The sequence below is a fragment of the Podarcis gaigeae genome (genome assembly GCF_964106915.1).
Source record: "Podarcis gaigeae genome assembly, chromosome: 6".
Lineage (NCBI taxonomy): Eukaryota > Metazoa > Chordata > Lepidosauria > Squamata > Lacertidae > Podarcis > Podarcis gaigeae.
Genome location: NC_139682.1, coordinates 49,766,094 through 49,791,914, shown reverse-complemented (window position 1 = coordinate 49,791,914; position 25,821 = coordinate 49,766,094). Strand labels below are relative to the sequence as shown.

General features: G+C 40.7%; 1 protein-coding gene and 1 long non-coding RNA gene across 22 annotated transcripts in view; one reads left to right on the top strand and one right to left on the bottom strand.

Annotated features, from left to right (window-relative positions):
- The window catches only part of PTPRF (protein tyrosine phosphatase receptor type F), a 485,633-nt gene that overhangs the window by 204,702 nt on the left and 255,110 nt on the right, over nucleotides 1–25,821 (bottom strand). For all 20 annotated transcript variants that reach the window (XM_083742226.1, XM_083742229.1, XM_083742216.1 and 17 more), the window contains exons 4-5: nucleotides 18,973–19,118; nucleotides 17,698–17,839 (exon numbers count right to left, since the gene is read on the bottom strand). In XM_083742226.1, coding sequence (XP_083598352.1) covers nucleotides 17,698–17,839; nucleotides 18,973–19,118 — 288 coding nt within the window. The remainder of the gene's footprint in view (nucleotides 1–17,697; nucleotides 17,840–18,972; nucleotides 19,119–25,821) is intronic.
- The window catches only part of LOC310846181, a 394,522-nt gene that overhangs the window by 230,632 nt on the left and 138,069 nt on the right, over nucleotides 1–25,821 (top strand). The gene's annotated exons all lie outside the window — the stretch shown is intronic.

Genomic DNA, 25,821 nt, shown 5'->3' with positions numbered 1-25,821 from the left:
AGATTCCTTCTGCAGCAAAACCCCACCTCTTTCTGAACTACACTGCATTAATTGAAGAGATATTTAAAAACTGACCCGTCTGAGCAACATGAATTTAAAGGGCTGTATTTCTGCCACCCGCAGTCTATGAGCTGAGGCTCTAAAATGGCAATTGGCACTTGGAGTGCAGCACATGCCTGCTACCAAGAGCCCTTCCTAAATAATTAACACTTTGAGAGTGCTCAGACGTGTCCTTCCGATTCATCTGCACATTGTAATTTCTACACGAGTCACAACTTAATGAATCATCAATTGTGACAAGATCAATGAACCAAACCTAACAACAAACTAAAGTTAGTAAATTCATGCCTGGGGCAAAAGTGCTGCTTTAAAAAAGCTTCCATCACTTTTAGTGTCTAATTAGCAAAGACACTGCTCCTCCTGCTGCCTTCTCCTCTTGTCTCCTCCTGAATGGCACAGAGTGAAGGTAAAGGGGAGGGGGTTGTTCAGTTTTACTGCATGCAAATCATGACACTACTCCTTTGATCAGCGACAATGTCTGCAGCAGCATGACAAGCACATAAAGGATACAAACTGCATTATGGGAAGGAGATTCCATACCAGCCCGATGAATTCCTCTCATCCATCAGATGCTGTAAATGGTTCAGCATATCTAATCAGAAAATGCTGCTCTTTCATATATAACTGGACTACTACTCAATAGGGAAGGAACGGGTCAAATAAAACATTTTCAGTCAGCAGAATTCATGTCCGGAATAGTAAAGGAATTTGCGCGCGCGCATGCACGCACCCCCCATCCCAATTTGTTGGCATTTGAGAACTCAGGGAGATCACAGCCAGCTCAAGGATTGACAGGAGCAAATACAAGACAGTGCCTTTCAGAAAGGCTATAAAGATAATTTTCACATGACATTAAATCGGCCAAATTAGCTACCCCCCTCACTAAACACAGAGGTACTCTCAGCTGATTTAGTGGCATGCTTAATTGAGTAGTTTGGGGGCTGAGCTTCACAGTTACAGTTGCTATGGACATCTGCAACCCCATAGTATATCCTCCACTCTCTAGCTATAAGGTGCACAAGTTCTTAAATGTGGAGGAGCCACATTTTAAGCCTCTCTCTCAATGGACCTCAGTACCATGGGGGAGTTGGCATACACAAACTCTTACCCCATGGCATGGCATGGCATGATTACATTGCAAGTCACCTTGAGAGACAATTTGAGTATAAGTCTCTGAGAAATGTAATAAACAAGGATTTCATGCATTATTGCTGGAGATTTTGCCACAGACATGTATCCCAGGGCAACATAATACATTGCCTAGCCCTAGACAAAGGAAACTCACTGAAGCAGTGTTAGAAACTGAGATATGAAAGCTAGGAGCTAAATGGCACCTTAAACTTAGGTTATGGGCACAACAACGGAATGTCTAGGCACGCTTTTTTAAAACAAGAATACAAAGCTGGAAATGAATGACCTGCAGCTAAAATCTTATGTTCATTTTTTGCATGGTCTAGTCCTCATCTGAAGACTGCAAAAAAAACATAGCCATGCTTCCCCTGCCCCCCACCCCCCTAATATTCTTAAGAGGGTCTCTTCTCTGGTCTTCAGAGAGTGGCTGGAAGTGGGGAGGCAGAAAAAGGTCCTCGTTTCCTTCCACTGTGCAGTTTTAATCTGAAAACGTAGGCGCAGTACTGCGCCCAGAGCTCAAAAACTGCTCGTGCTAATGAAATTCCCTGTCAAAAAACGTGCCTAGAACAATAGGAGTTTCGAATCCTGCACTGAAGTACCACAAGAATGCTCAGAAACTACAACTTTACAATGTAGTACACAAATTAATGTTGGTTCAGAGAACAACAATGATCACAGAAATCAAAATCTAACAAAAAGCATTGAAGGATAGCTCAGCTGATAGAGTGTGAGAATCTTAATTCAAGCACCACATTGGGCAGAAAGATAAATCATGAGGGGGTTGGACTAGATGACCATTGTGGTCCCTTCCAGCTCTATGATTCTATAAATTTAGAGGGCCTACTTTGGAAAAAAAGATGCAACAGATATTCATTGCCAGCAGCTCTGGTTGTTAGAGTCAAACAAATCCAGAGGATTACCGATTTCCCATCATTTCTACTATATAATATTTATAATTTATACAAAATACAAATACATAAAATGATAGGAACATAATGAGCTGGAAGGGACCCCAAGGGTCATAATTCTGGTGCAACCCCCTGCAATGCAGAAAACTCAGCTAAAGCATCCATGACAGATGGCCATCTAACCTTTGCTTAGAAACTTCCAAGGAAGGGGAGTCCAGAACCTACCAAGGGAGATCCACCTTTCATGTATTATGAAAAGTAAACAACACTTATTTGACCCCAGTTATTTGACAAATCTGTGACTGTCCCTGGAAAATAGAATTTATGTATATAATGTATATATGGGGAATATTTTTTTTAAAGCAAGTGGTCCTCACCGACCTGGTGCAAAAAGAGCTTGGCATCTGGAGGAGCCCTGGCTGCCTAGATAAAACACTATAGCCCCCCACACCTTTACCTGGGAGTAAGGCCCACTGAACTCAGTGAGGCTTTATTCTGAGTAGACACTTAGTTATTTACTAGATGCAAGTCAATACCAACAGACAACCCAGCTTGGCTAGGCGATGGGGTGGATTTTGCCATGTGCCTTGCAGAGACAGGCCGATGCTGCCAATGGGCCCTGCGTCCCTTGGCAATACCCAAAGGCGCCAATTTGCACCCCAGACGTGGATTGCACCCCACGCCTGGTCCAGCACTGGCAGCAGCTACAAGCAGTGGTCAAAATGGGAGCCTCAGCGATTGCTGGAAACAAACTAGGAACATGGCAAAAAAGCACGCTAGGCCACCCCCTGGTGGGCTGCCCCCTTACCTGCTTGTGATTGACCAAGCAGATTGGCAGCCAATCAGGAGTTTTTAAAAAAGATTTTCTTTTCTTCTCACTTTCCTCTGTGGCCCCCTAGCCTCATGCTGTAGCCCCCGATTGATGTAATTTTCACATGTGCCCCCCTTAGAATATCCTGGGGCTCCCCAGGGGCCATATGGCCCCCGATACGAAACACCGTCTTACATGATTTCCTTGTCTTTCAGAAGACATGCAAGACGTTTTCAAACTCTACATGTTTTTAGACATAGTATTACAAAGAAGACAACAGACTCCTATTACATGAAAGCTGAACATCTCATATTCAAATACAGTGGTACCTCGGGTTAAGTACTTAATTCGTTCCGGAGGTTCGTACTTAGCCTGAAACTGTTCTTAACCTGAAGCACCACTTTAGCTAATGGGGCCTCCTGCTGCTGCTGCACCACCGGAGCACAATTTCTGTTCTCATCCTGAAGCAAAGTTCTTAACCTGAAGCACTATTTCTGGGTTAGCAGAGTCTGTAACCTGAAGCGTATGTAACCTGAAGCGTCTGTAACCTGAGGTACAGTTTACTGCTGTAATCCAGCTTTTGGTTTTATTTTCTAAAAGCTGCAAAACAATGACCTGGTTTGCACGTCAGCTTGTTGTATATACGTTTAATAATAATCCAACAATAAAAAAAAGGTTCCCTATAAACCTGTGGTTCTGTTTCACTAAAACTCATCAGAGTCTGGGTGCTCTGTCTTTTGTGCTAGGCTGCAATGACTGTGATTGAGAAGTAAATTTTAATTGGTTGGATATGAATGGGGTTTATTTATAAACAGACTTTATACCACTTACTTTTGAAGCTAATCTGCCTTTTCAAAGTGCTAAGACACAATCTTGTGCAATTCTTAACAAGCCTGTGATAACTTAGCCTTTTATCCAATATTTCCCTAATTAAAGGTATAGTTATAGATGGATTTTCTAATTTGCTTCAAATCAACATGTGTTTTTCAATTAAAAAAAAAAAATTGGTTTGAAATTCAGAGTTGTGTCTGTGGTTCTAGGTACTTCATTCTGTTTTTGAAGTTCGGAAAAAATTGCACTTGCAAGTTACACATTGTAGTAATTCTGTAAAGCTATCTATGCCTGTGAAGCCATTTTCAAGTGGCATATAAACTGCAGATACATTAAGGCCTTATGCTCAAAGAGTTTTTCTGACAGTAGTTATAAATACCATTAAAGTAACTGTGCTTATGTTTACAGTTAACCATCTCTAAAAACTATAGTTTTAGCTGTAAAGCTGGGACATTCGTTTTGATGGTTTCTTCATTTTCTATGCAAGTACTATATTAATTCTTCCTTTTAAACTACTGTTTAGATGTATTTTGTCATGGGATTTACAAGGCTGCACTCAGTTTCCCATTCTGATTGCTCAGGTGCTTGAATCCTTATTTTTAAAAGGAGTTTTATGCCACTTCTCTATCAGAAATGTATACACAACCAAGCACCACTAGTTACTAGAAGCACTTTTAATAGTGGTTCCTGACAGTCCTTGTCTCACTGGTAGTAAGAACATACTATCAGGTAGTCAATCAAATGTATCCTGTGTTACAACATTCTTGGGACTAAAGTGTAAGATGGCCGCTGGCAGGTCATTAATAGTAGTACTTGCATGGTTGCTTGTAATTTGCTCTATTGACTTCTCTGCTGCTAAATGTAAGACAACACCCATACAATCTCCTTATTATTGGTTGCTTCCTGGAGCTGTAGATGGTCTGGGGCTATTGGGTGTGGTATTGGTGGCTGTGTCTAGGGCTGGGTTTGACTGACTGTTGCTGCGGCAATTGGGCGGGCAATTGGCAGCTTGTGCCACTGAGGGGACAGTCTGTAGGTTGCCTTGGGGACGTGTGAGAGTGGCAGCGTTGGTCAGGCGGCTGACTGATTTTTAGCAACCCCCCTAAAAAAGGCTCAACAATCTCTCCCTATTTTCTTAATTTGGAGTCCCCAATTACAGGGGGCGTCTTATACATGGGGATGTGTTATCCACGGAAAAATGCGGTATTTGGTAATGTTGGTATGCATATGTATGCAGATATATGTCTTCTTTAATGGGGTGGGTGAGTGTTCAGAATATGAGTTTTACAAGATCCTACTCTACAGTCCTTTGATTTAATACATGCTGTTTAATAAGTTCAGGGGAGTTGGCAAGCTTTGCCCTGGACGCCAATTATCACGTTTTACATAAGAAAGGTTCTCTTTATTTCCTGCTGCGCTGCCAGGAGACAGGGCCCTCAATGCATTGCTTGGAAAGCATAGAACACCATCTGGTATGTTTGTTCTTGCTGAGCTGGCTTGGGCACAGACAACTTTGGGGTTGCATTTCCAGTATGAAATTAGTTGTGAATCACCAATATATAATTTTTTCACTCAGTCACTCCATAACTGGCATATATTGCCTGTCTCCTGATCTCTTTTTTAGTCTACCTTTACGCTACTGAGGCTACAACCACAGACCTAGAATACAACTACCCTGTGCCTAATAATTTGATTTATTCTTTACATACCATCTTTGTTGTCTTTCTTCCTGCTTGCTTGTAACAGCTGCCTCTGAGGCCCAGCTTGCCTAAATGGCAGATCACACAGTAAAACTGTTCCAGGACTATGCCGCGTTTGATTGCAAGCAGGGAATCAGATGACTGCTCTTTAACAGCCATGTGAGGTTTGCCCTCAAAGGAAGGATGTTCGAGTGCTTTACTTGCACTTCCACCTAAAGTAAAGTAACTTCTTGCCCTTTCTAACCAAGACTGGTGATTGGGTACTAAGGACTCACACAATCTTTGACTTTTAGTGTTCCCAGTTCTTCTTTCTGTTTCTATATTCCCTTATAGTGTGCAGGTTAGATGCCTAGGTTTGGCAGAGCATGCATATGACAAGTTGGTGTGCCCAACATGAGGCGATCATTTTGCTACCTTGAAATTTGAACTGTGTGTGAGAGAATGCGTGATATTAGAGGCTTCTAGCATGAGCAGAGCTCATCTCCTATCCTATGCTCGCCAGGCGAAAGACTAAAGTCTTCTATAATCTACATTTCTTGGCATGTAGCATCTCCTGATAAATAAATAGTAAAGTAATTTAACAACTCCTGTCCACTCCCCAGGATATTGAATAGCAGGGATAGACAACATGGTGCCTTCCAGGTGTTGTGGATGACCATTACATCAGCCCCAGCCACATGCCAATGACCAGGGACAATGGGATCTGTAGTCCAACAGCATGTGGAGGACCCCCCCCCCCCGCTGTAGGGAATGCAAATAGACCAAAATTAATTGCAGATATCATACTGGTCCTTTGTCAGACTAGCTTGTGTCTTCAGTCAGAGAGCTCAGAACTTCTATTTTCAACATGGAGACCTGACTTTTTCTAATTTGGTAAATCAACATGCTATATATGTGCCCATCACTGACTTAACATCTTTTCAGTATACAGTTTAGCTTCAAAAAGCTAGAATAATCATGTAGTTCCTATGCAATGACTATAATGCCATTTTTCTTTTTAAATTGCTGTTTAAACATATTCTACCTTGAAATTCAAGAGATTATGCTCACCTCCTGATTTGTCTCTTCCCTCCACTATTGATTTCTAGCAATATAAAGAGTTCATGCTAAAGAAGAGCTCTGAATTGGGGCGAGGCGGGACACACACACACACACACACACACACACACACACACACACACATCCTACAAAGGCAAAGGTTTGTTCATAGCCACAGGTAAGCCTGCCTGTGTTCACCAGATCTCCAGACTTCTCCAGCATAAATAAACCACTTGGTGAAAGCAATATGCTCTCATAACTTTATTTCTTTGTAGAATTCACAATAATAGTTCTTCTGCTGGGAACAAAGTGGTGTGAAAGTTATTCTGACCATGTGAAATATAATATGACATTTTGGCTTCGTAAAATAAAACAAGGACTATCTTTAACATGGAGGAAATTCCACCAGGACAGAAGTCACTTCAGTTAGTAATGTGTCAGCCATACTGCCAGTTATTAAATGTGTTATGCTTTCTGAAGTGTGAATGTAGCTCTACCTCTCTGCAAACTGCATTGTTATGCTGATCCACAGAGTGGCAGCACTGCTAGAAATAGCTACTAGCAAGTGAGAATGCTGTTACTACTTGATATCAAAACTGGGGCTTCTCCACTGAGCTTGCTAAGCAAGAACTTGGAGAGATTTCAATCCAGCTGGGCCAATGTGATAAAGGGATTGAAGCCACAGAGGGAAGGATTAGCATGACAGATGAATACAGTACTGTGCAGTTTTCCATGGCAAAAGACTAACCCAGCTCATCAAGGAGCTGGAAGATGGGAGGTGGAGGGTGGGTGACACGGATCATATACTGCCATGGTAAGTTTCCTTAACACAGAGATCCTATTCCCTGGGACAAAGAGCGATTAAATACTTACTCTGGACTTCTAATACAAAAATAAAACTGAGCTGGCAAGAAGTGTCCATAAAAACTACCAAGCAGTCATTCACATAAATTTATCATGAGGCTGTGAATTTTGCTAAGGAACTATCTGCAGCTTACAATCTCTTTGGGATAGTAGTTGCTGGGATAATTAAAGAATTCAGAAAGTAGAATGTGAGATTTTAATTTTCTTTTCATGAGGCATATACTTAATGTTTTTTTTTAAGTTACCCCAGTTGAAGTCCACAGTCTGAGCAAAATACCAAGTTATCCAAATTAAGTCACCCAACCCCTGAACATCCATTTAAATAACATCCCCATTCTTGACCTTCTGAAGTCTAATCAGGAAAAAAAAAATCTTTGTATTCCTAGCTTGTTTAATTCATAAACTAGTCTATGTACTATGGGAAAGTCTATGGGAAATTAATCCCCCAATTTCCAGGGAAATTTTCAGCATATTTAGCATGAAATGCTAGAAAGATGTTCAAGAAGAGACTTTTCAAAATGGAAAAACCACCATCCATTTCTTTAGAACCAAAGTTCTTTAGAACTCTCATTTACAATTAAATTAAGGATAATTGATTTCTGTTAATGTATGTCTAACTGAGGTTATAGTTTGCTGTCAGAATACCTCTGACAGTGGCAACTGACAATGGGTGATGGTGACTGAAAAGTTCATTTCTGGATTTTAATTCAAGTTTCCATTTTGGACCTTTAAAAACCTTCATGATTTGGGAACTTGCTACCTGAGGGATTGTCTCCTTCATGTGCCTTGAGATCATTGTCTGGGGCCCTTCTTCAAGTGCCCCACCATGTGAAATATGGCAGTTTGCTATGAGTGAGGTTTCTTCATTTTCCCATTTGTGTAATGTGCACCCCAGGGAGGCCTTTTAAGATATGCTGTGGGTTTGTTGTTGTTGTTTTTTTAAAAAAATAATGGATTTTTCAAAATAACACGAAATAGCAATCCTTCCAACCAACATGACACACTTCCCATCCCCCACTCTGCAATTTCAGGTCCCTTCTGGGAAAACAATTGTTCCAAAATATGAGGTGCGAGCCCAGTGGGTGCCATTGTGAGTGATAGTCTGTTGCATGTATAATAAAAGTGTGCCATGTCACTATAAAGTTATCATCTCATCTTTTTGTGGCTAATGCCTAGACCTCTTTAGTAAATTTTTCAGAGAGTGCCAATCTCCGTACTTTTTGTTTCAGCTGTGATAAAATTTTAGGGACTTCTGACTTTGAGCAATGAATTGTCTAGCAGTTAATAAAAGGAAGGTGTTTTATATATCAAATTAACATTATCATCTTTAAAAATTGTTAGCAGACCTAAGGTTGGGATGCAATTAATATTTTGGTTTGCAATCAAGCTTATTTCATCAACAACATTCTTCCAAAATGGTTGCAGTTTATTGCATGCCCACCATATATGAATAGCTGCTCTGATATCCTTATACCCTCTCCAACAAAGAGCAAAGATGGTTTTATTGAGGTAGCTGCACCTCAGAGGTGTTACTGCCACCTATGCAAGAGCTTGAGCTTAAGAGTGGATAGTGATTTCAGTGTTGTTTTTAGCCCACAGGCTCTGCCAATCTGCTTCTTCAATTACTGTTTCTAAGTCTGATTCTCAAGTATGTTTTATTAAATTTGTTTGGCCCAATTGTGTGTCACTTACCATTTTGTAAATTATTGATAACAGGTTTAGATTTTTGCATTATAAGCTGTGGTTCTTAATCTTGCTTTGGCTCTCTGGATTTTTTTTCATTTTTTTTTCCTGCATCTGTTCAATCTTATGTGAAGCAAGACACTGCATGGGTAAGATGGCTTTGCTGCCAAAGACAGCTACTTTAGATTTTAGATAATTAGGAACAGTTACTCCAGGCAGCTAGTAGTCTGCATAGCCTAATTTGCATTGGGGAGAAACTGCCATATCATTAGACTAAAGCAGTTTAGATATTTTCTTTTAACAAAAGAGGCAGGGGGAATTTATCTATTTGATTCCCAGGGGGTCCACGGCCCATCCCTTGCCTTCCCCTCAACTAAATCTTTGTCATTTTTGCATGGTACTATCACAAATTTTATGGTCTGTTTTAGCGATGTGAGATTTTAAAATATATGGGTGAAATCAGTTTTGAAATCACACTGCAATAACGATTTAAACCTGGCAATATGCAGCAATATATGGCTCCTCACACAAGGGAGAGCAGAGCAGATCTCAGCCAATAACGCTGCTGATCTGAGCTGCCTTCCCTCAAGCTGAGGGAAACCAGGGCAGGCAGAGGATAACACTGCAGACTTCCCTCAGGCTGAGGGAAAACAGGGCGTCCGATTGCCCCATCACCAACACTGACAGAGAACAGGGCAGCTGATCGCCCTCATTTCAAGGCATCTTGGCACTACGTTCCCCTGGCACTGAGGCGGGAAACTTATGAGAGATGCTAACATGGCACATAAGATCAGGTGGGTAGCTATTAACTACAAGTACCCCCTTTTTTACCTGGGAGTAAGTCTCACCAAATTCCATGGAATTTACTTCTGAGTAGACATGGTTAGGATTGTACTGTAACCTGCCAAATTAAAAACTGTGGTGTTCTTTACAAGTTAAAGCTGCAAAAATATACAGAGGATTTTTATGCAGGGGCAGAGACACATGTTCAGTTGGATGCACTTGAACAGAATTAAGCTCATTCTGTCAAAGAACAAACTGGAACTAGTTCCCTTTGGGTCAGTATGAAGTACAGCTACTTAGTCATGTGTGTAGCCAGGATTTATGTTGAGGGATTGGACAGGACACCCACCTGTCATCATTCTCTGTCCGGCTCTGTCTAGCAGATTTGGAACGAAATGTCTCAACAACAGTTGTTTTAAATTACTTTCTTTTGACCTCAAGAGCTCAGAAAAATCTGTCAAAATCTTTCAACAATTTCTACTTTTATTTAAGTCTTTTTATTTACTTACTTGATTTAGGGGGAGGGCAGCTGCACCCATGTACTTAGTTCCTTTTTAACATGAACTTTCAAAGCAATGCCGCCCCCACAAATATTAGGGAAGAGGTAAGAGCTTTCACAACTGCTACAAGTCATATGTCTGAACAATACAATAATGTATTCCACAAATCAAGCCAGTAGCAAGAAGAATTAGGGCCAGAGACATGCAACAGGGTTCACTGTATTGAAACCAGCTGCTGGAGTATTGTAATCACTTCTGGTAAACATTGCAACAAGCCTTTCGCTTTGTACAGCCTGTGCCGCAGGCTGAAATCAAGAAGCGGTCAATCAATAATAATAGTGTGCTTTTGTTTTGGCTTGAAGGACGGAAGGAAATACCTGACTGAAATCCACCAGTACTGCAGGTAAAGTATGAGTGAGAAAGCCCTCCTTCACTTAGCAGCGGAATCTGCCTCTCTGCCAACTCTTAGGGCTCTCCCAACTATTTGTGGGGGTGGCTCAGCCTGCTTTCTCCTTCAAAGCAAACTGTGGAAGGAGGAGAACATCAGAGGTGGCCCCCAACTTAAGCAACACAGAGAGGGAATAACCTACCTTGTGACTGCTATAAGACTATTTCCAAAACTGAGCAGTGTAGTTTAGAGAGGTGACTCTTCCTCCTCACTTTCAACAAATAATTCAGGGCTGGATGTGTGGCAAACTTCGCAATCAGCTCCAAATTGGAATACAGAAAGGGGAGGGGTTACCCTTTCCTCCTTGTACTGTCTGGAAGGGTTCTTTAAATATATTTTTAGCTTACCCTCACCATATTAGCCTCCCAGAACGCATCACAATATAAGTAAAATACAAACAATTCCAGTACAGTTAAGATCAGAGAAATTGGATCACTCAAAATGTCAGTCATAAAAGCATCTCCCAGGTCCCAGGAGTGAAGGTGGCAGCAGGTCTGGTGGGAAGCCCAGAGTTGCAAGAGGATTGCCTTTTGACTAACAATGCAGCTCTATTGCCATAGATACTTAGAAAGGTCCAGCTGTAAGCAATGACCGAGCAGAGAACTAAGTAGATGATGATCTGGCAGTGATGTAAGTTTTTCAGTGTCCTTGGGACTTCTGCCGAGTTAAGAGTTTCCTTTTGGTGGCTCTAGTCTCCTTACCCCTGCTCTAGAACTCCCAGCTCATATCCTCCTGGCTCGGCCCCAGCTCTGACTCTTACTCTGGCCTTCACACACTGTGCTGGTCACATACATCATCCCTAGATCTAAGAACCAGAACAGTCTGATACAGGCAGAGGCATTCCTTCAGATACCTGGGTCCAAGTCATTTCGGCAGGGATTCCAACAGGATTTTCTGAGCCCAGTTCTCTAGTTGTTGATTTGGCCCCCCACTTCCCCTACACATGTGCACACACATACACCGATCCATGAAACTTATTTCTGAGCATGCCTACAGAGGATTGCTCTGCATTTCCATCCATCACACGTACACACTCTCATACACACTTCCACTAGTCTGGCTGTAACTGCTTACTTGCAGAGAGTAGCAGCTGGAATCCTGCCTTCTTCTGATACCCATTTTTAATCAGGGTATTTAATTAGAGGGAATGGGGTGGCATGAGGGTGCTGCTACAACTAACTAGCACTACCTGAGCTGGTGGGTGAGTAGTAAGCACCACTAAATCCAATGAGACTTATTTCTGAGTAGACATTGCAACCTTAGGTAAAGGTACTCCTACCCGTACGGGCCAGTCGTGTCCGACTCTTGGGTTGTGCGCCCATCTCACTTAAGAGGCTGGGGGCCAGCGCTGTCCGGAGACACTTCCAGGTCATGTGGGCAGCATGACGAAGCTGCTCTGGCGAGCCAGCACCAACGCAGCACACAGAAACGCCGTTTACCTTCCCACTAGTAAGTGGTCCCTATTTATCTACTTGCACCCCGGGGGTGCTTTCGAACTGCTAGGTGGGCAGGAGCTGGGACCGAAAGACGGGAGCTCACCCCGCCGCAGGGATTCGAACCGCCGACCATGCGATCGGCAAGCCCTAGGCACTGAGGTTTTACCCACAGCGCCAACCGCGTCCCAACCTTAGAGGCTACCTTTTCTCTGTCAGGGGATGCATTCCCTGAGATGTCTTCAGTCAAGAGCTGATGAGGGGATAAGCCTTGAAACAAAACTGTTCAGGATGAACTAATCCAAAATAAAGATTAGAATTCTCAATCCTATGCAGGTCTACTCAGAGGTAAACACCATGTGGGCTTGATAGGCTGAAGAGGGTTGTTACTGTTTTTAGTACATCACACCAATGAAGTTACTGTTTTGCAAAGCTAGTGAAACACACACATGGTTTCTGAGTTGCCCACCTGTGTTGGAGCTCCTTAAATTGTCATTCATTCATTCATTCATGTTATTTAGAATAAAACACATGAAATACAAAATATCAGGCTCATTAGTGCCAATATATCAATTGAACCCAAAATATACCATATTTAAGGGCCACTTGAAGCATAACTTTTTCTGAGGGAATTTGTGTTCATGTTGAAAAGTGACTAGGTGAATCCTTTTAATCTACAGAAATATAAAATGTGAAGCTTATAAAAATCTAGTAGGTGATACTCATTGGATTTCTAGGCTAAACCTGTAAATATTGTAATATACATTGTGGTGGTGCTCACAAGTTTATGTTCAAATATACCCACAAGCCCCAAAAGTTGGTGACCTCTGTTATATGTGGATGAATTAACAGTCCAAGCCAAAGAATAAATCAACACTCTCTCTGGTATAGAATGTGGCATTTCTCTCCATTTTAAAGTGACACATAATGCTAATTTGCTAGTTTTTACTTAGAGATCGTATTAAAATATAACCTCTCTTCCCTTAATTACTCTGATTTTATAACAAAGGCTCCTTTCTTGGCAGTAACATATAAAAGAAAATGAGAGAAACATGAGCCAAACTGCCTTGTTCTTGCTGATTCTTTTGTAACTAACTAAGCGTAAATAAGGATTAAACACAGCTAACTTTTGTTTACCGTTGAAATAGTGAACCTAGTATTAGATGAGCATTTACAAGGACATATTGTCTCAGGCCTTTGGAGGTCTAGTTCTCTACAGAAATAATTTGTAACTGTCAAATGTTTATCATTTACTGCATTTCAAACTGGGTAACTCCAGGAACTGGGATGAAGCCAACAGATGGTGATAGAAATTAAACTCATGATATGGTTCAGTAATCAGTGAGCTTTGGAAAGACAAAGGTGCTCTCTCTTTTCTTATCCCTAAACTATACCCTTGATAGATTCGAAGCCTAAACCTGGTTTATTCTGCTATACTTTCAGCCTGCAGTTTATTTATTTATATTTTTGTTTGTAAAAAATCTATATACCACCCCCTTGTGAAACGGTGTACAACAACCTAAAAACATCTAAAAGCAATACAAAACCCTCATTGTCCAACTAGACAAAATATAATGGCAGTGCTAGCTAGAATCCAAACCATTCCAAGTCAGGTTTCAAGATCATTATGACTCACACTTTAACAAAGGGACTGGCATTCATAAACCCATTTGAGCAAATTAATGGAGGAGCTATTGCTCTGCCCATACAGAATTATGGAGCCAAGGCTCAAGGCAGCTATGCAAATATGCAAATGCACAGATTTAAAAAAATGAAATATTTTAACTCTCATTAAAATAGCTTGAAACAAGAAGTATGTTGTGTTTGACGTGACACAATGTGCTTGAGACTACTGTAAAGGCTACCCACATCAAATTCAAATTGCTGAAGTTTTTATTCATCAATACTAATACGCTTAGAAGAAATCTAGATCATAAAAGAAATGTACAAATTCCAAAGCCTAGGGAAAGAGTCATTTTCTTGCCAGGGTTACTATTGGTTCCCATCCCAGGATAAAACAAAAACAGAGAGAATGTGGATTATGCAGAAGGGCAGGGGGCACCAATCTGGCCTCTGTCATACCCAACAGAGCTTCTGTGTTTTGCTAAAAAGTAGGATATAACGAGTCACTCGGTTTGGTGCAGTGTTGGAAATGCTGCAACATTATTCCCTCCTTACATTCTGCACAATCCTCCTATTTAAAAGGCTCTGTAATGCAAGGTATAATCCTCCAGTCCTACAGCTCAATCACATATTTATTAATTTGTGACACCCAGTGCCCACTAACTCTCCCTGAAGCTTTCCTTGTGAGTGTGTGTGTGTCAGTTTATTGATTCTGGTCCCTTCCTGTTCACTTTGCTCAAACCCTTCTTTTGCTAGGCATGCAAGAGAAATTCTGCGCTGCTGCAGGTCATAATTGAAAAAGACAGAAATGCTCAATATGACTCATACATTATTCAGCTTATCAGCTGCCCAAGAGAAAAAGAGAGGGAGAGGTTATTTGCATGCCTACCTCTTCCACTATCAACAGAAGAAATAATTTTCAATTACACTAAGTGTATGCAACTCTGTTCCCCAACAGGATCTGGAGTTAGAGAGATGGAAGTGGAGAATGAAGGACAGTGCAAAGAAGTAGCTGCTACAAAATGCTTGCTTATGTTAGATTCTTGGCTCCAGTTTGCTTCTTAATAATGTACCAAATGGAATATGCTAGCAAGCAGAAAGACCACCACAATTCATGACAAAAACCTAGATCAAGGCCAGCTGAAATTACACCACGGAAGCCAACTAAGCATTGATCGACTGGTTGTGAATATATGACTTTAATTATTTATGAAGTGTTTGTGGAATTTTTTGCCACATAAATTTATGGTAAAGTGCCTGAAAAGACTTTTGCCAAAAGCTAGAGATTTCTTGAAGGAAAATAAAAATACTAGGATCATTTCTACTAACCAAATATTATTTCAAATCCCACTATCAGAAGTGGCAACCCTGGCATGGGTAAGTGATGGACCAACAATGAAGTGGGTTTTTTTTTAAATCCTTGCCTAGAGTTTCCACAACCAAGATGCATTTTTTTTAAACGGAAAAACTGTCATAAGCCCAATAGAATTGCCAGTTTTCTTATGATAATCTACCAAGAGGCATTCCCAAATCAATTACACTGCAGCTGATAATATAGTCTTAAAAGACCATTCAGTTTCTTAAACATCACCCTACTTGTCCAAGCCCACATGCAAATTGCTTAAGCTTATAAGGGTTCTATAGGGACCCCTAGTAACAAGCCCCATATCTCTTCTAATTTCCTTCATACAAAGTATGCATCCCTCCTGGACATATTCACTTGGGAAGAACAGAATAAAAACAATGCTCATCCAACTTTAACGAAGAAGACTTTAATAATATGTCCCATTTAACTTGGCAATTACTTGTACAAAGATTTGCTCCTGAAGAAAGTGAAGGCCACATAACATTCTGCCACGTAATCCCAGTGAAGTACAGACTGGAAAAAGATTTGCCTGGAAATAAATCCTTGCTGTGAAACCTATTGCTTTATACCAAGGGTAGGGAACCAGTGGCCTGCTAAACCTTTTAAACTGGTCTGCAAGTCTCCTACTGGTCTTTCAGTAGCATTGATGGTGGTAAACAGAAACTTACTGTGCCTTTGAAGACTAGCAAGTTGCAGAAGCAGATTAAGTGAAGGAAAAGCCATTGGAGAGTAGACTGCTGCCAACTGTTATCTGTCTATGTTCCAATTTTTCAGTATCTTTTCAAGCTAAAGTTAAGCCTTTCCAGTTCTTCAAAATATATTTAGTAGAATCTGAAAGGAGACCTGATACTCGAGTAACAAAGGATTTTTGTAAATTATTTGATTCCACGTGATCTATCCTTAAGCATCCAGTTATAAGGAGACTTCTATTGTACTGCTGTAAATAAATGAAATACTACAGTGCTATCACCAACACATATGTTTCAGCACAGCAACAAACTGGGGAAAGGTGGGGGGAAAACAGCAGTGAAACATTTTGCTTAATTCATCTAGCAACCTAATCCTTCCTCACTGGAAGATATCATCAGTAAATAATTTATATACACCAATAAATCTGCTTAATCCTTTCGTTTGAAAACAGATTTTCCATTTTAGTCAATTAGGGCAAATTTAAATTGCATTTAGAGAATGCAGCACATTCAGGCATCCATGGCCCATCTATGAAGTTATTAGAAAGATACACACTAATAAATTGGGGGGGGGGGAGTAGTTGTGTGTTGTTGCTTTAAAAAAACATTTTAAAATGGAAGTAGGGAAGTAGGACAGGAAAAAAGTATTTCCCCTCATTTTCTTTCTTTCCTCTCCACTCCCCAAACAATTCTTCCTTATACAATATAAATAAGGAATTCTGGACATGGAAGTTTTCTTCAACACATACAGTAGATAACTTGTTGGATCCAGAACCCCGGCCTGAAATTTGAATTCACAGCCAGATCGGCATTCCAGAACACATGGAGGGAGGGCTCCAGGACCCTGACAGAGCTTCACATCTCCTTCCCAAAGCCCAGTGCCTCACTTACCCAGCTTTGGGAAGGCAGCACAAGGTCTTGGGGGGGGGGGCATCAAATTTTAGCCTTGCACAACAAGGCAGTTTGTGACCTACGGGTTCCATTACGAAGTATTCCTCCAACCCACTTGATATGAAAATTTGGATCGCGCAAGTTCAAAGGATCCTATAGGTGATAGATCTGGTCTCTCTGGGAATACCTTCTCCAAGAACAATTCTACCCACTCACCCCCCTGCCAACCAATGGCTTCAATTCAAAAAGGGACTTGTCCATTGCAATTTAACTCAGAAGACAGCTTTCTGCTTGTTACCCTGTAGTCTAGGAGTGGTGAACAAATTCTAGGCTGATTATTAGCCAATCCCACTGTATTCTGTGACAATAAAGGGTGGTAGAGAGAAAATTATAACCCTGTTGACCAAAACCTAATCCTGCTCCCTGATTCTTTAAAGGAGAACCTCTCCCTCACAGTTTAAAAGATCAGGGTGAAGGAGAGAAAGTAGGCATGTTACTGAAGTTAGCTTTCCCTTCTATTCATCTCCAACTCTGGAGGTGAAGGATAATGTCTGTATACTGTTTTCTGCTGGAAATGTTTGCTGGCAACTTTGAAGGTAGGGTAACTGTGCAAGTTCTTTGTCTGAAGCAGGTCTGTGTCCAGAGGTGTTGCTGGGTGTTTCAGTTAATACCTCCTTGCTTTATCCCTCGAGAACCTCGGTGAATGTTCATCACAATAAACATATTTAGAAATAATAATAATGAAAACAATAAATTATATGGGAATTGTACACAGTGATCTATCTGTTTACACTTTTAATAATATATAGATTGATAGATAGATGCAGAAAAAGCAAGCATAACCAACAGCATAGACTTTCCAATGTGAACAAACAGTTCATCTTATATGTAACAGGCTGTGGTATATACAGCTCAGTTGTAACAGAGCTTCCACTTACCTTCTAACACTGTCAGTTTGGCACTGGTATTTATCTCCCCAACACTGTTGGTAGCCATGCACTCATATATTGCTTCATCCCGAAGGACACGCAGCGGTTGAATACGCAGAACTGATCCAGACCCATCATCAAATTCAATAACCTTTTTTCAAAAGAGGGGAAATTGTATTACCCATTTTATTACTGGTGGACACACAACATACCATTCCCTTTTAAACCATGACTGAGGAATCAGGAAAGGGACAGGGACCAGCCCCTCCACTCTCTGGAGCAAATTCCTGCAACCTTGTTTACCATGGTGAATGATTCTATCTGTACGGTCCTTCCTTAACAAAGATTTAAACTAAAAAGATGTTGTTGTAAATTACAGTTTGGAAACCATACCGCATACCTTAGTTGTCCACCTTTATTAATAATGAACCCTATTTAGCATTAAGCATGATTAACATTCTGAAACTAAAAAAACTCTGTCTTTTTGCCATGATAAACAGTTTGGCCATTAACACCATGACTCAAGTTTCTGTGCTACCCATTTCCCCTTTTTCCTCTGCTCATGTGCTCCTCTCATCATTCCATTCCTTAAAGTATTCAAACTGGAAGTACAAAGTAAATAATGGTTTAAGATTCTTGTTTGTAGGCAAACCACAGTTTTCTGAATTTGAATATCACAGCAAACTACTTTTTGCTCAAACTTGGAAGTGACTAAGTGAACTGGAAGAGAGAGAGAAAGAGGGAGTGGGAGAGCATGAGGCATAGTACAAATAGGCAAACCATGGTTTGGCTATGACGCATGAACTGGGTCATTAACCATTCATGAAATCAAAGAAATTTCTTTAACCCTCTCATAGAGAAATGTGTTTATCATATAACCCATAAATTGAGCCTCAATGGCAAGGACTGCAAATGAATAGACACTGAACTTAATTAACTTCATACTCATCTAATTCCAATTTACAAACAAAGCAAAATGAGATGAAATAATATCACCAAGAAAATATAGTGATTACAGAAGGAAGCTGTACTAGGAGAATCTTATTATTTTACCTCTCAGAGGGGAGTTAATCAATACTTATCCACGTGGAATGAATAATTCCCTCAGTAGTCCAAGTCTGGAAATTTGGAGAATCAGAAATGCCATATTCCAAGTAATGTATATCAAAGAGGAAATTTATTAAATAAATAATTATTTATTTCACACATTTGTTATATTTTAATGCACCCAACATATGGAAACGCCCAGAAAATTACCAGGAAAAAAATATATTCTGTGCGTACCTCAAATCGTTGGGAGCTAACTTTCTTTCCTTTCTTCATCCATGTGATACGTGGCTTTGGCTCTCCTATTGCTTGGCATACAAAGGAGGCCACACCTCCAGATATCCCAATTTGATCCTCAGGAGTTTTCATGAAGTTTGGCTTACCTGCAAGACAAATATACTGAATGGTGAAATGTGCCTGGGGTCTGAATTAAAGATAATGAATATTACAGCAATCTGACTATAACTATCTTGTGCGCCCAGCTCAAGACTAATGAAATGAAACAATGGATACATCGGTGAACAAAATAATCCAACCACATTTAAAAACATTATGAAGATTGTTTAGGAAGAAGTGTTTAGCTGCTAATTCTTCACACTCCTGTAATAAGCGAGTTTCCAGTTTAAAATAGCCCATGTGGGCAGGCACTGGCAAACACTGTTTAAACAACAACAACAACAACAACAACAAACAACAAAAATTAAGTACAGGATTTCATTATGATCGGGCTGGAAAAATTTGAGAATATGAGAACCACCATGTCCAAATTTAGTTATCACTGAAAGCATCCTGAGTTCTGGGAGTATATAATCCACCTGCAGATGGAGTTAATCAGCTATTGGATAGAACAAAAACTGTTTTATAATATAAAACAATGGTTGAAACAGCTTGGGTGGCCTTACAATCTCTCTCACAATGGAGCACAAAGGGATTTCTGGAAGGCTTACTCTGCTTTGCTTGCTCCGTTATGACAGAGCTCAATGCACACCTGCTGTTACTGGTTTTTCATTTCGTTTCGTTTTTGTTTTTTAATGCACACTGAGATGTTAAAAAACAAACAAACTCCTGGCAATGCCAATTCCCAATAATTACATGCTGTTAAAATCGCGGAGTGGGATTGCCTTTTTCAGTCAAGTGTTAAGGTGAAAGGTGGGCATTATCTGAGTTGCAGACCCTGCAGTCTCCTCTGGAACTGGAGAAGAAATGAAATGTCTGTTCAACTGGTGTTTCCATCAATGCTAAACAAAAGTTTCAAGAAATGTATTCAGAAGCCGCTGAAAGCTATGTGATCTAACCCCCATTCTGAGCTTAGCAATTATTAATATTTTCTAAAAGATCAGAAAAAGAACAACATTTTCTTTAATGCAACAATAAAAGCAATCCTGATCACTATTTGCCCAAAGGATATTATAATGAAAATTACATAAAGAGCTACTAGACAATCAGAAGAACTGAGACCATCATGCTATAAGTTCTTCGAAGAAAGCTATAAATACCTTATTTATTCTCTTTCATTCTATGTACCATAGAGCAAAGAGGAGAACGTTCCTGAGTAGTGTAATTAGGTCATTTAAATTTACACCAGTGAACAACATTCTCAATTTGTGAAGGTATTGATGAACACAATTACTTCTATGAAAATGATTAAATATATTTGGAATGATGAAGAAATATTTTTGGGGGCCTAACGGGAGGAGGTGTGGGGTAAGCACAGAGAAACTATTTATGAGAGGCAGAAAATTGATAGCTCACAACATACAGTTTCAGTGTCACAAGCAATAGCCTGAGATTAAAATCAGTCATTAGCCATGATTGCTTAACTTATATCGATTTCACATATTTACTTACCAAAATTCACATCAATTTCTGCTCAGTTTTATTTACAAATATCTGTATTTCTTCCCCTCTACAATCTCCCTCAGCAAAAGGCTAATAAGGTTCATGCTAATTTTGATTGCAGTGTAACTGACCATTTTGCAATGCAATCTGCTCAGCTGTTTTCTTAGGTATTGGACTTCTGCATATGACTTGCTATTTTATGTTATTTATTTTGTGATGCTGAGGAACTTGCATAAATTTGGATCAGACATCATGCCTTTTCTCTTAAAAGGGATGAGTGTATTGCTGGACATGTTAGCTCATTGTGAACAATGTGTCCTGAAAAGTGGTTTATAAAGCTCGTTCATAAATAAAGTGAAATACCGAAAGCACAAATGCAGACAATTCCACCAAGAAAGAAAAGTGAAAGGCATCTAAATAAACCTGTGTACTTGCATAAGGAGCTTACAGATGAGCTGATATTTAAGAAGGGCATGTACAGTATAAGAAATGGAAAGTCATGAAAGAAGAGTACAAACAAGTAGCAGACAGTTGCAGGGAGAAAATTAGAATGAGCTGAGGAAGATGGAGAAATGCTACTGCGTGACAGAGAGAAGGCGGAACTGCTTAACACAGGCACCCCCAAACTTGGCCCTCCAGATGTTTTGGGACTACAACTCCCATCATCCCTAGCTAACAGGACCAGTGGTCAGGGATGATGGGAATTGTAGTCCCAAAACATCTGGAGGGCCTAGTTTGGGGGTGCCTGGCTTAAAACCTACTTTTGCTCTGTCTTCACCCAAAAGGAAAGCAGGGCCCAATATGGTGATAACAGAATAAATAATGCAAGGAGGGAGCTCTAACCCAAGACAGGAAAAGAGGTGATAATGGAACACCTAGCTTATTTAAACAAATTCAAATCTCCAGGGCCTGATGAGCTACACCCAAACGTACTAAAGGAGCTAGTGGATGTGATCTCAGAGCCTCTGTCTATGATCTTTGAGAACTCTCAGAGAATAGGTGAGGTCCTTGCAAACTGGAGTCAGTCTGTGAACACTTAGAAAAGGAAGCTGCGATTACTAAAACCCAGCATGGGTTTTTTCAAAAACAAATCATGCCTGACAAATCTCATTTCTAGATCCATTTCAATTGGAGTTTCAATCTGGCTTTTGTACAGAAACTGCCCTGGTTGCCTTATATGATGACCCCTGTTGGGGGATAGACAGGGGCAATATGTCCCTGTTAATCTTCCTTCCTTGACTTTTTTGCAGCTTTCGATACCATCAACCACTGTATCCTCCTGGAGAGGGTATCTGATGTTGTGGTGGGCAACACAGCTTTGTAGTAGTTCCGGTTCTACTTGGATCATGGTCTTCAGCAGGTGATGCTTGGGGATTGTTTTTCAGCACCAAGGAGCATTCAATGTGGAATCCCTCAGGGCTCAGTTCTATCCCCTAGGTTAGGGTACCTTGGGTTACAAACACTTCGGGTTACAAACACTTCAGGTTACAGACTCTGCTAACCCGGAAGTAGTACCTCGGGTTAAGAACTTTACCTCAGGATGAGAACAGAAATCATGCGGCGGCAGTGCAGCAGCAGCGGGAGGCCCCATCAGCTAAAGTGGTACCTCAGGTTAAGGACAGTTTCAGGTTAAGAACGGACCTCCAGAACAAATTAAGTTCGTAACCAGGGGTACCACTGTATATGAAGCTGCTGAGTGGAGTCATCTGGAGTTTTGGAGTGTGTTGTGAGTAGTATGCTCGTGACACACAACTCTATTTCTCCTTTACATCTACAGGCTTGGCACTGGGTGTGCTAGACTGATGTCTTGCCTCAGTAATGGACTGGATGAGAGCCAATAAACTGAAGCGCAATCCAGGTAAGACAGAGACACTGTACCTTCTCATCTGTGGCTGGTGGTTCAGCTATGCCCCTATCTGAGCAGGGATAGCCTAACATATATGACCTATGCTCTGGTAACCTCTAGGCTGGATTACTGCAATGCGTTATACATAGGGCCACTTCTGAAGACAGTTCAGAAACTTCAGCTGGTGCAAAATTCAGTGGCCAGATTGCTCACCAGAACAAGACAGTTTGAGTATATAACATCAATCCTGACCAGACTACACTGGCTGCCAATTAGTTTCCAGGCCCAAATCGAAGTTCTTGTGTTGACCTATAAAGCCTCACATGGCTCAGGACCTGAATACCTTAAGTTTCCTTTAATTCATAGGGTACATGTAGCTCAGTTGGTAGAGCATGAGACTCTTAATCTCAGGGTTTGGTGTTCAAGCTTCATTTTGGGAAAGTGATTTCTGCAATGCAGGGGGTTGAACTAGATCAGTGTTTCCCAACCTTGGGTCTCCAGCTGCTGTTGGACTACAATTCCCATCATCCCTGACCATTGGTCTTGCTAGCAAGGTATGATGGGAGTTGTAGTCCAAAAACAGCTGGAGACCCAAGGTTGGGAAACACTGAACTAGATGACTGTTATGGTTCCTTCCAACTCTATAATTCTCTGTTTCTAGAAGTTTATATGCAATGCAACTTACATTTAGTGAATTTATGAATTCCATATGTTCTAAATGTTCAAACATGTTCAGGAAAATCTTTATCATAAAATTTCTAGCTTCTTTCTCTTCAAAGAAACTCATTTTACAATAAATAAATATAGGGAATACAAAAGTGAAGAAGTCAAGTCTACCTGTTCCCAGCGGCAGATGGTGCCTGGATAGGTAAAATGCTAAACTAAGGTGCTCATGACAACAGTTAAGAGTCTCTGCTTTGTCATGGGGTGTGGAATAATGCTGATTACACAGAATATATAATGTTACAAGGTACGGTTACTGCCTGAGGCCAACAACCTTCTGCAATCTGACTCATCCCAAATGATGCTGTTGCTAAATCTTGCCCTTTTTTCATCCACAGCAACTCTGCCAATCAAGCTAATTGAATGTACCAGAGGGCTACCTTCCTAAGCTCCAGGCTTCCTACAACACAGAAAACTCCCTAGGCATTATTTTAAAATAAGGATTCAGTTCTTAAATTATATGTATTGTAGCTATTATATACAATGATTTCTGGCATGCAAAATATATCCTTGAGTGGTGACGTAAGAAATTCCTTAGTTTGAGGTCTCAAAGATCAACTGCCAAAAATAGTTTTGTTTGGTTTATGCTTTTGTATACAAATTGGGCAACCAGAGGGTGGAATAGCAGAGAGGAATGATTTAAATACAACAGTGGGAAATCACAAAGCAGACTCCGAGGATATAAAAGGCCCTGAAATTGTCTTTCCCATATGCAGCTTTTTTCACATAAGCATTTTATAGAACTAAAGGTAAGCTTAAAATTGGACACTGTTATCTAAAATTCATTGCAGGAAGCAAACCAATGGTTCATCTGAACATTTAATATTTATATTTCATTTGTCAACAGTATGCATGCCATGCTGCATACATTAAGCAATAAGGACACACTTCCCTGGGTAAGGAAATGTTTTCCACTTCAGTGAGTGGGTCATGGCCTACAAAACACAGTGGAAGCACCAGCCACACATCTGTAACTCTTGCCACACATCTTAACTCTTGACACTGCAAGCAACACAATTGCTAAGAAGACTTACATTAAACCACTCCAATTTAATTTATCTCAGCCAATCAGAGTCATTGCACATGAGACACTATATGCCATAAGAACTTAAGCAGAGTACTGCCAAAAGTCCATCTAGTTTAGCATTCTGTTCTCACAGTGAGCAGCAAGATGCTCATAGGATGCCAGGAAACAGAACCTAAGTTCAATGGTGCTCTACCCACCTGCAATTCCCAGCAACTGGTATCTGGATGCATACTGACTCTGATGGTGGAGGCAGAGCATAGTCATTATGGCTACTGATAACTTTTTCATCCATACGTTTGTCTAATTCTTCTTCAAAACCATCCAATTTAGTGGCCAGCACAACATGTTGTCTAGTTTAACTATGCACAGTACGAATAAGTATTTTTTTCATCTGTCCTGAATCTTCCACCCTTCAGCTTCGTTTGATGTCCACTGGTTCTAAAACTTCTCTCTATCCACTTTTTCCATGCCATGCATAAATTGTATACACCACCATCATATCTACTCATACTCACATTTTCTCTGAACTAAAAAGCCCCAACTCATAGAAGAGTTGCTCCAACTCCTTGATCATTCTGGGTGCCCTTTCTGAACCTTGTCCAGCTCTAAAATATCCTTTCTGAGGAGATGTGACCAGAATTATACACAGTATTCCAAGTGTGGTTGCACCATAAAGGTAAAGGGATCCCGACCATTAGGTCCAGTCATGGGCGACTCTGGGGTTGTGGTGCTCCTCTCGCTTTATTGGCTGAGGGAGCCGGCATGCAGCTTCCGGGTCATGTGGCCAGCATGACTAGGCTGCTTCTGGTGAACCAGAGCAGCTCACAGAAACGCCGTTTACTTTCCCGCCGGAGCAGTACCTATTTATCTACTTCTACTTCATGCTTTCGAACTGCTAGGTTGGCAGGAGCATGGACCAAGCAACAGGAGCTCACCCCATTGCAGGAATTTGATCGGCAAGCCCTAGGCTCTGTGGTTTAACCCACAGCGCCACCCGTGTCCGGCTGCACCATAGATATAATAGCATTTTGATATTGGCAGTTTTTATTTCCAATCCCTTTCCTAATGATCCCTAGCATGGAATTTGCCTTTTTCACAGCTGACTTTTTCACACACACACTGGGTCAACATCTTCACTGAGCTACCCACCAGAACCCCAAGGTCTTGTTCCTAGCCAGTCATCAATTCAGACACCATAAACATATATAAAACAAAAAAAAATCCTTCCAGTAGCACCTTAAAGACCAATGCACACTTGAAGTGTGCATGCACATGAAAGCTCATACCAAGAACTGACTTAGTTGGTCTTTAAGGTGCTACTGGAAGGAATTTTTTTTGTTTTGACTATGGCAGACCAACACGGCTACCTATCTGTAACATAAACATATATGTGAGAGATAAGAATGGCCGCATAAACATGAGAAGGTTGACAGAAAAAACAAAGCACCAGGCAGACCACATGTAGACAGGAATGTACTAATGAATCTCCTTGAATAAGAAAAGGAATAACAGATTATAAACGGCACTACAGCTTTTGCAAGTGAAAAAGGTGTTTATTACACCAGGGACTGCCAACCCAGCACCAGGTGATGGCCAGTCATTTCTGGTGTCTGTGTGTGGCAGACGTTTCCTTGGCCCATGGAAGGGTTTT